At 51.0% G+C, this 10,833-nt stretch overlaps 3 protein-coding genes across 3 annotated transcripts; 1 reads left to right on the top strand and 2 right to left on the bottom strand.

The window, feature by feature from the left end:
• Positions 1-294: 294 nt before the first annotated feature.
• Positions 295-1,089, top strand: J7337_012029 (uncharacterized protein; the record flags this gene model as incomplete). The annotated part of the gene is made up of 1 exon (XM_044829560.1): positions 295-1,089. The coding sequence occupies one exon, from the start codon at positions 295-297 to the stop codon at positions 1,087-1,089; it is 795 nt and encodes a 264-aa protein (XP_044676235.1).
• An 809-nt stretch (positions 1,090-1,898) lies between these two features.
• Positions 1,899-2,765, bottom strand: J7337_012028 (uncharacterized protein; the record flags this gene model as incomplete). Its single annotated transcript, XM_044829559.1, has 1 exon — positions 1,899-2,765. One exon carries the CDS (start codon positions 2,763-2,765, stop codon positions 1,899-1,901), a length of 867 nt encoding a protein of 288 aa, XP_044676234.1.
• A 1,052-nt stretch (positions 2,766-3,817) lies between these two features.
• ZRA1_3 (ZEB2-regulated ABC transporter 1) lies at positions 3,818-8,380 on the bottom strand (the record flags this gene model as incomplete). The annotated part of the gene is made up of 3 exons (XM_044829558.1): positions 3,818-4,585; positions 4,636-6,391; positions 6,438-8,380. The coding sequence occupies 3 exons, from the start codon at positions 8,378-8,380 to the stop codon at positions 3,818-3,820; spliced, it is 4,467 nt and encodes a 1,488-aa protein (XP_044676233.1).
• Positions 8,381-10,833: the final 2,453 nt, after the last annotated feature.

Below are 10,833 nucleotides of genomic sequence, written 5' to 3'. Positions count from 1 at the left end.
TTGAAGAACGGTAGTAAGCTAACATTGAGGGAATATAAGTGAGGCGGTTAGGGTTTATAGGATCAAGAACCTTGTTGTGATCCTCTTTTGTGTGCATGTTGGTGATTCCAGCAAAGCTGTCTCCAAGTATTAAGAGGTTTTATCACTCCTTCTACCAAGTCTCTCATTCATTAAATCAACTTCGATCACTCTTTACCTCTATGCTTGAAACTGTCCTAACCATCTGGAAATTTGACCATGTTTTTAATCAACACTCTTTACAGCGCTGTAGTGCTGGCATCGATTGCCGACGCCATGGCAACCCCCACGATCGAGAACTCTATCAGCCCACGAGCAGCTCCTTTCATCCCTGGTGGAAAGAAAGCTGGTTCTGCGGGCGGCCGTGCCGTACCCTTCTGGAAGGACCACCTGGGCTGGTGGTACGACTGGACCCCGTCTCCGACATCAGTCCCCGGAGTCGTCAGTGTCTCAATGCTTTGGGGCGGCGGCCACGACGGACAAGAAGACGCCAAGCGCTTTGCTAGCTTCCAGCAACTCACGAGCACACCTCAGTATCTTCTTGGTTTCAATGAGCCAGATTGCACAGGCCAGGATACCTCAGCCAACTTGGGAGTTTCTGATGCCGTCAATCTATGGAATCAGATGATTGTTCCCCACGGCAACAAAGGCGCTCTCCTCGGTAGTCCCGCGATGTGTATGCAGAAAGATGAAAAGTGGCTCAAACAGTTCAAGGCCGCGGGTCTCGCCAAGTCCTGGGACTTCACCGCCATACATATCTACAAACCCGACATGACTGGTGTTCAGGCGGATATCGACTATTATTGGAACACATACAAAAAGCCCATCTGGGTCACTGAATTCGCATGTGTCTATGATCAGAACAACTTCACTCCATGTTCAGATCAAGGCCAGATCAACCAGTGGATCAAGGATATCGTTGACCTGTTTGAGAAGAATGAGCACATCATGGCTTATGGTTACACTGACGGTGGTGGTCTCGGTCAGGCCTGGTTGCCGACTAAGAATAATGGCCAACAGCTTTCTGAGTCCGGGCAGACATATTTGAATGCTATCAGTAAATACCACTGATTCCAGTTAGGTTTGTGGTGCTTTCAGTTTGGAATACTGAGGAACCTCGGGGTTTTTTGCAGCGTTGATGTTTTCCCCAGTCTAGTCAATTAACAACTTTCATGTTATTCCATATACAATCATAAAATACTTTTAACCCCTATGTGAACTAGTTGAGAGTGAGACTTCAGGTTTATTGAGATTATGTAAGAAATCTATAGTGTCTAGCTACAAGGGAAAATATAGAGCATAGCAAAGTAATTCTATATAACATGGTGATCCTGGCATAGAAGTCTAGTCCTGTCTTTCGAGAGGATTGACCGCGTGAGGTGCCTCAGCTCTTTTCGCAGCATACAGCAGTCCCATCCCCAGAATCATACTCGACCCTCCCCAAATCTGCGCCGCCAAATAACTCCCGCCCGTAGCTTGCATCAACTTCCCAGCCAAAGGCGACCCCGTCAACGCAGCAAAACTAATGATCGAGAAGATCATTCCAATTCGTGTTCCAGCTTTACTCAAATCCGGTGTCAAGCTCGCACAGCATGAGGGGAAGAGACTTTGTATCGCGGCGCCGAAGTAGCCAAATATGCTCACCCAGATGAACATTCCTGTGAGCGAGGAGACTTGTGACCAGAGATAGAGGCATAGCGAGGCGGCGAAGATTGTGGGTATGAAGACGGGGATTGCGCCGAAGAGTCGGTCGGCGAGAAAGGCGGATACCATGCGGCCTGGTATACCGACGGCGTTGATGACGATGAGGATTAGGAACGAGTCTGATGCTGAGCCGGAGAGTTTGTCGGTTGTGTATTGGCGAGCCTAGGTAGGTATTATCAGCACTTGCCACAGATGTCAAATGAGACAAGACTCACATAGTTGTAGGAGATCCAGGTCGGCCACAAGGTAAAGAACATTGCCGCCGCAAAGAGGACATACGCTGGCTCCTTGAACGCAGCCCATTCAACAAGCGGCCCAGCCTTTCTCGCCTTGAGCCTCGTTTTCGCAATGATCATTATAATCATCGACGACACAGCAACTACCAATCCCATGACTCTCACAGTCCAGCGAAACCCGATCTTGGGGAGAAGTTGCTGCGCAATCAGCGGAAACACAATTCCTCCCGTGCCAGCGCCGCATGCACCAGCAGATATAGCGATAGTCTTTTTACTAGTAAAATACGTCGACATGTTTGCTATCGTCGGTGCGAAGATGATTCCGTTCCCTAAGCCTTGGCAGATTCCTTGGGCGAGAAGGACTTGCCAGTACGATGATGCGATGCTGGTCATGAAGATGGCTAATATTTGGAGGAAGAGGCCGACTGCGAGGGCAGTACGGTAGTATCCTGCGTCGAAAGCTCGGCCGGAGAATGTGCCGATGAAGAAAATGAGACAGACTTCTAAGCTGCCGATCCAAGAGATCGTTGATGGCGGGAGGGAGAATTCGGATTCGTAATAGGGCTGGAAGATGCCGAAGCTGATGAGGTAGCCCCATGAGTTGAACGCGACGAGATGCCCTGTTACGACTTGCAGCCAGGCTTGTAAGCCGCCGTCTGGAGGTTCACCCGGGTCGTCTGTCGTGCAATCCTGGTTCTCTTCATCGCCTTGGCTTGGTGTTGAAGCAGCGTCATCATTGGGCTTTTCATCCGAGAGGGGTTCATCGCGGAGCGTGGGACAGACGCTATCTGAAGTGTCGGCAGCCATTTTGACGAGAATGTAGGTTGCTGGCCATGGTGAGGAACGGTGAAGGATATGATGGAGCTTTTGTATTAGTGATGCTGGGGTCGGGGCTGAGGCGGGAATGTTTGCGGCCCGCGGGGTTCATCCTCCGATGGAGCAGATCTTCCCGGCATCTGGACTCTCGGCCGGACGGTTGTGGGGAAGATTATTGGAGGGGCGAGGGGGATACAAATTATCGTGAATGGGGGTCTTGTAAGACGTGATATGGGTAGTTGTTTATAAATCAGGATTGCGCGTTGGCTTGTTTACAAAAGGGCGCGAGTTCAGCGGAAAAGCTGCTGCTGCTTCAATGAAGGTATCGTCAAGCAAATTGCATAACCAGACTCTTCCATTCGGCCGAGGCTCAGGAAGCAGTTTCACTCAACGTGTAGACCATTGTCATGATTAGAGTATGCGAGGTTCATCAATAGCATTCATCAGGTTTAATTGAGCCATAATAGCCCTGAAAACAATTGATTCGTGCCACTTCAATGGTGACACTGCACTTCCGGCGTCTCGATATTTATGTCAACTCCAACGTTACGAGCCAATTCTCTTACAAACTCCAACCCAATCAGCCCTACAAGTTACACATGCAACTCATTCAGGCGTGATCGGCGTTACTTGCCGCGGTTTGGCTTAGAAATGACACATTTCTCAATCTCAAACAGTGGGTTCTAGTGGTTATGTCGGTAATATCGGCAACGTAGGAAATGCCGGGAGCTAAGGGAATAACGGAAGAGGATCCATTTTTTGACAGAAGAACTACCCATGACTCAGAGAAGGGACCACAAACATTATTGGTATTCGCAACGAGCGAATGATCTGGCAATCACCAAGGCACTCGACTGGCGGGTAGAGAGCGTAATGTATTGACGATGTGCTATTGAGCTTCCTACAAGTCTAATCGACACTCGATGATTGCTATTCTAAGTAAAAGTAAAAAACCCAAACCAGTCTATAGTACTTCTCTAAAACAAATCCTTGTACCAAAAATAAAAATTAAAAAAGAGCCGAAGCTCGATTGTGCATCTACTCTACTCCTGCTTCTTCTTGTTCTTGTTCTTGGGCATGCGAACAAGCCAGTACAGGAACAGCGCTGCGCCAATGTTGAACACAATGTACACCATTCCGATACCAAAGTTCCTCCATCGGTCGTCGTAGGTTGCAGTGAGAGCCTTGAGGAACGTGTTGGTGTCGCTGATGGAGCAGAAGTTGCAGTCAGATGTGGCGTCGGGGTTGAGGACGTAGCCGCCAGCCTTGTCGGCGAACTTCTGGAGATATTCTCCACAGGTTGTGCCGTTGAGAGGTTGCATCTTTGTGTACTCGTTGGCAGCACATGTGACCTTGGTGTTGGCCATACCAGTCGATAGAATGGCCGAGGCAAGATACGTAAACGGCGATACTCGATACATCCAGATCCAGAAGCCGGGCATGTTATCGGGCGCGGCCAAGATACCGCAGAAGAACAGGCACATCATGAAGACGACGTTGGCAAGGTTACCGCCTGCCTCAGCAGTGTCGGTGATGGCGATGCACATGTGGGCAAAGGTACACGTGAAGACGAGGAACTGCCAGATGAGAAGCCACATGAGAGCGCCTCTCTCGGCGGTCTGACCAGCTGCTTCGGCGTTCTTCTGGAAGCCGACGGGGTAGTAGAGGCAGACGAACAGGAAGACAGACATGAGACTGTTCCAAGGAATCTCGGCGAAGACTTGGGAGAGCATGAAGACCTTCCAGCTGTAGGTCTTGGAGGGGCGTTCGCGGACTTCGTAGAGGGATCGTTGGGTGACGAAGTGAGGCATCTAGTAATGTTAGTGAGAGTTGGATGGACGGGTGAGTGGTCGAGACTTACCTGCATCTGAACCAATTGACCAAAGACGGTGAAGACCTGGAAGATGGCAAACATCTGGTTCTGCAAGCCTTGAATTGACAGAGGAGCGTTGAGGAAGACGAGACCGATGAAGAGACCAACTTGGATACACAGGATAGCCTTGGAGTAGATGTATGAAGGGGTGCGCCAGTACTGCTGGAAGACACGGAGACTAGCAATGCGAAGCTGCTCCCAGAAAGGTGCAGCGAATTCCCGGTACGATTCAGAGTTCTGGTCGTGAGGTTCATTGTGAGCACTGCCCTCGGCCTTGAGACGCTGAAGCTCAGTCTGAACCTCCTGGTACTCAGGGCTCTGTCGCCAAGTCTGATGCCAATCGATCTCAGTATGTGAACCAGGTGCCGCGCCAATGACCTCGAGCATCCACTCAGCAGGGTTATCACCCTTGGGACAAGGATCAGAACCGTTCTTGACGAAGTAGTTGGTCAAAGTCTCAGAGTTTTCGCCGATGTCGCCAAAGTAGATAGTGCGTCCGCCCTTGGCGAGGAACAAAAGACGGTCGAAGCGCTGGAAGAGCATAGCAGAAGGTTGGTGGATGGTACACAGGATAGACTGGCCTGCCTTGGAGAGCTTCTCGAGAAGGTCGAGAATGGCCCAGGATGTCTGCGAGTCAAGACCGGAAGTAGGTTCGTCGACGAAGAGGAGCAGAGGAGGCTTGGCCGCGAGCTCAACGCCGATAGTGAGACGCTTACGCTGTTCTACGTTGAGACCCTCGCCGAGGACACCGACGACGGCGTCGGCGTACTCTTGCATGTCGAGCAGCTTGATGACTTCGTCGACGTAGGCGATCTTCTCGGCGCGGGGGGTAGAGGCGGGCTGGCGGAGGAGGGCGGAGAAAGTAAGGGCTTCACGAACGGTGCTGGTCTCGAGATGAAGATCTTGCTGCTGCACGTAGCCGGTCTTTCGCTGGAACGACGAATCGCGGATCTTGCCATCGACGAGCATTTCACCTGTGATGACACCCATTGAAATACGATCGGCGAGACAGTCGAGAAGAGTGGTCTTTCCGGCACCTGATACACCCATGAGAGCAGTCAATGTTCCTGGCTTAACCCATCCGTCAACGTTGTCGAGAATTCGTCGTGGTTCGCCCTTGATCTTGATGTCGTAGCACACGTTGTTCCAATGGAAGACGCTAGTGGATCCCTGAATGTTGGCAACTTCGCCGCCGAACTTTTCAGCGGTGGGAACAGGGCCAGAGAGAGCGGCCTCGGGATCGGACTTGTTCTTGGTGGAAGCGGGGAGGTGGCCGTGGCGGAAGACGAGGACTTCACCCTTTGACTTCTTGGCGGAGATGTACTCGGTAGCGACGATGTAGACGATGTGGTTAAAGATGGTCATGGCGATGAGGATACCAACGTTGCGCCACTTGTGAGCGTGGTAGTACTTGTACTGAAGGTTGAGGTAGCGATCGCCGATGATGACGCTGTCTCCAGGAATACTACCTACAGTGGAACAAGCTCGGTTGAGGCCGCCGATGTCTTCGTAGCCAGCGACTGTGTTACTGGGAATGAAGGCTGTGCAGGTAAAGTTACGACCGGAGAATTCGTTGACCATGAGGGACTCGAAGGCGTAGGCTACGGGATCGAGGTAATTGATCCATCGACACCAGCCGAGCATGTAATCCGTGGGGATGACGAAGCCAGCGAAGATGACGAGGGCGAGGATCAGCAGCGAAGCGGGAACCATGGCCTGTGAGAGTGTACGAGAGAGTGAAGCACTAAACAGTCAGTCGTGAATCTGGAGAGTGAAATGGTGAGACTTACATAGATCGGAAAATACCGGACATGGCGAGGACCATGATGAACGAAACAAGGAGGTAGAAAAAGAACGCCCCCGCCTCCCTGTTAAGATTCGTCATGAAGTAAAGAGTGACATTGAACAGAATACTATTACTGATCTTATACGGCATATCAACCAAGATCGAAGAGAACGCCTCGGCAGAAGGGTGGTAAAAGGCATAGCGTGCGTGTTTCTCAACAATGGGGCGTTGGGAGTACTGCGTCAGAATCTCAAGGGCAGAGGCGAAGGCGTTCATCAGCACAGCGAGGAAAAGCACAGCACCGCGTTTGAAGAAGTCGCTCGTCGTGGGCTTCATGTTGTAAAAGAGCGACGAGGCGATCAGCGCTGTGGCGGTGTTTGCTACGAGGGCAAAGATCGTTACGCCCGGTGAACCCTTGAGACGCTTCCAGCCGCGCCAGAGGCAGAGATTGACTTGCTGCATGTAGGACAGTGTGAAGGGGGACTTGAGGCGTTGGCCCTTAGCTTGCGCTGACTTTTTGTTCTCGCGGAAGGCCTCGGCGCTGGAACCGTTGAGAGGGTAGAGACTCTTGTAGGTCTCAATCTCGGCGCGGAGGATCTGATACTCGCGGGATTCCTTCCAGCGGGCGGCGAACTCATCGGGTGTGCGGGGCACCTTGTTCTCGAAGCCGGGACGGATGACGCGCTCGGCGGGTGCGGTCATGGAAGTGAGGAAGTCAGGCGTTGTTTGACGATCAGGGCATTCGAAGCCGAGATTGATGAAATACTGCTTCGCTTCATCTGCAGGACCGAAGAAGATCTGGCGTCCTTCGTACAGAACGAGCGCCTTGTCGAAGAGATCGTATGCAGACTGGGGAGCCTGATAGATCGAGACAGCACACGTTTGACCAAAGAGTTCAGACTGTAAGCGCAGTGTTTTGCAGAACTCAATCGCGTTGGCAGAGTCTAAACCGCGGGTCGAGTTATCCCAGCATTGGAAGGGTGCGTTGGAGAGCGTCGCCTCCGCGATGGTAACGCGCTTTCGCTCACCGCCTGAAACACCGCGGATGTAGTTATCGCCAACCTGCGTGTTGATGGTATGGCTGATGCCGTACATGGCCATGACGACATCGCGCATGTGTTCACTGTACTGGTTGTGGTTGATGTTCGGCGGTAAGTTCTGGGGGCATCTTGCGCGCGCGGCAAAGGTGAGTGTGTCGCCGACTGAAAGCATGGGGAAGTGAACGTCGACCTCAGCGGTGTAGATAGTTTCTCCCTTGTGATGCTTGTGCATTTCCTTGGCGGGCACACCGTTGTAGTTGAAGTATGTGCCCTCGTCGATGTAAATACCGTTTGTCTCGCCGGATAGTGACTTGAGGAACGTGGAGCATCCTGAACCGGGGGGACCAAGAACAACGAGCATCTCGCCTGCGTTGACGACACCGTCGAAACCACGAAGGATATCGATGCGGCGCTTACCAGCGGTAGGGGAGACAATGTTGCGTGCCATGCCGGGGAGACTGAGCCAGACGTTACCGACGTCCTTTTGGTAATCCGTCTCAGCGCCGTATCCAAAGACATTCATGTCCTGGAAGCAAATACCGCTCTGTCGGAACCCAGAGCCATGCTCGCCCATTGACTTGGCCACGGCCTTGGCCCACGCTCTGGCGTTGAAGTTCTCGCTGTGCGGGTTAAGGGGCGAGTCGGCATCCGCCGCGTTGAAGAGATCTGCGTGGCTGCCGTTGAAGTGCGCTGATGTGTTGGTGTACTGGCGTGCTAGATCGCGCACGATGGAATGCCGACGCTCCATCTCCTCACTCTGCTCCTGCTCGATCTCATCGTCGCTGGAGCTCGTCTTGTCGTCCTTGGGAGCAGGGGGCTTCTCGTTCGGAGTGGTGTCCATGTCGACGATGGTGTCGTGGCTGCTGTGCTCTGAGCGTGCCTCACCTGGAAGATGAGAAGCAGCCATACTAGCGAGACTGGAAAAGTTTCGCCGTATAAGCTTATATCTGTACCTGGTTAACTCTGTAAACTCTGAGCTAGCGGGCTATCAGGTTACATACAGTTTCTGGTTCGAATTAGGAGAATTATTAAAGTTTGTATAAAGGAAGGGATATAACAAAGATAGAACGTTGTATAGAATAATAAAAGGTGATACCGTAATGAGACTGTAGGCTTCCTCGCAGGGTCTTAATATCATTGTGACGGGGGTGCTCTCACGCCCGTCGCACCGAAGGGTGTTGTGGATCCGGGTCCTAGATACACGGATCCCGTCGACTCTCCGACCCCGATACCCACTCGGGTTCTGACAAGAGTCCGCTTCTACGAGTGCACCAGTTCTGGGGCAGACAGGCGTATGCAGCAAATACCCCAGTTCGTCCGCCTCGGACAGAATCTCGTTCCTAGACCGAGATACAAACCATTTTTGGGAATACCTTCATCTATTATTCTCTGCATTTCGATTCGAACGGCTAGTGCGCATATCGTTTAAGCATAATGGCACCAGAACAACAACGACCACCGAGAATTCTAGCTTGTGTGCTGTGCCAACAGCGCAAGAAGAAATGTGACAGAAAAAGCCCATGTTCTTTTTGCGTCAAGGTAAGCTTACATACATGATACGCGTATAAGCAAAAGACTAATGATGGCAGGCGAAAATAGAGTGTATCCCGAGTACACCTGCTCCTAAGCGCACTCGTCGCAAACCTGCCAAGGAGTTACTTGCGAGATTGGAGAGGTGTGAAGAGCTGTTGAAGAGATGTACTTGTGTGCAGAAGAGTTTGATGTACGATGCGCTGGCTACGGGGACGGGAAGCGAGTCGAGTAGTCCTGCTGATAGCAATTCGAGTCCGCCGCCAGAGAGTGAGAAGACGTCTGTTTCGAGTCCTGATGAGAGGCATCAGGTTGCTTACCGTTAATTGTTTGATGGGTTTGGCGTTCTGGGCATTGGGTATTGGGTTATTGGGGAGTTCATGGCTTCATGGACGGTATACCTTTGGAACGGTATAAGTGAAACTGGAGGATGGCGTTACGGAAAACATCTCATGCTGGCATATAGCTGTGAATCACTAATAATCTATCGCTCTCATTTCGAAATGAGTTCGTGTATATAATACGTGGTGTTGTATCGTACGGCAATAGGCTTCACTAAGAAAAGAGAGTTACACCAGACATGTCGTTGTGAAAAAGCTGGGGGATCAAGAGTCTTCGGTAAATTTGGAGCTCCACTCCTCTTGACAACTGGAGCCCCTAACCCAGGAACAGTTTAGTGAGCGTCACAGGGCTGGCGCTCTAATTGGTCAATCGTTTGTTGATTTACCTCCCCTGCCGGGCCCATCGAAGAACCCGTCGTTGCCGTTGCCCCTAACCGATATGAATGATATGATGCGACAATGCATCGCGTTAAGGCTACGAAAAGATTCTATCTATTTCGAGAATCTGCATAGCAAAGCCATTTCCCAAGCCAAGACCCAGCAGCTTGGTTCCAAGTATGATCTCTCAGCTCAAGATTTCAAGATTCGCGTCTGTCCCCGCATCAAGTCATCGGAGTCCGTCTCGGGTCCGTTGCCCCACCTTTCCCGGGTCCGATTGGTTTTTTACGCATTACGGGTGAGTAAATAAAGCTGGATTTTTTGCAAAAAAACGTGGCAATGCTGTGATTTAATCGCGCTCAGGGGAAATAATTCGTCATAGCGAAGAATGGGGAGATAACTCTAATTCCGAGACTGCCAATCGTGGATGTGATGTGGTACACCTTTACAAAGACGAATACGAGGCTGAGGGCGTTGTTGTTGACTCGATCGCCGCTCCGCGTAGATTACGCACAGCTTGATTAGCAATCTTTTGAAACTCCGCAGATGATCTTCGTTGTGTATCTGAGGGAGATTGAGGCTGTGGTCTGATGTTTAAGTTTGAGGCAAGGGGCGCGATACAGGCGTTGCTATCTGCTGGGCAAAACAACACGCTTCGAGCACAATTTAGGCAGTTTATCAACCACCCACCCGATAGCTCAAGATCGCATCATTATCTTATTATCTTCTCAGGTGCGAATAGGTATTACTACGTATGTAAGTCTAGGTATGTTCAAGGAGTAGATAATAGACGCCTCGGTACTTCCGAGGCATCTACGCTTAAGCACCAGTTTCTCTGTCATCTTCATCTTGAGGTACTACAGGAACATGTTTCAATCTATTGCTATCTCACTTGTGATATCATGAGACCGTTGACGTCCAAGCAAAGATAGCAAGAGATATGCGACCTCACACCACGCTGAACTTATCAAGTTTAGTGTCATACAGTTATTGTGTGGCGTTACCTTAACTAGCCCACTCATCTCAGCTGAAAGCGACTCGCAGAAGACAGTTGCAGCTAGTTCTCGATAAGCAAAGCTCAGCCTAAACAATCCATATAGTGCATTGTATA

Source organism: Fusarium musae, chromosome 9, assembly GCF_019915245.1.
Source record: "Fusarium musae strain F31 chromosome 9, whole genome shotgun sequence".
Lineage (NCBI taxonomy): Eukaryota > Fungi > Ascomycota > Sordariomycetes > Hypocreales > Nectriaceae > Fusarium > Fusarium musae.
The sequence above is the reverse complement of the archived record's forward strand: the minus strand, read 5'-3'. Positions and strand labels throughout refer to the sequence as shown.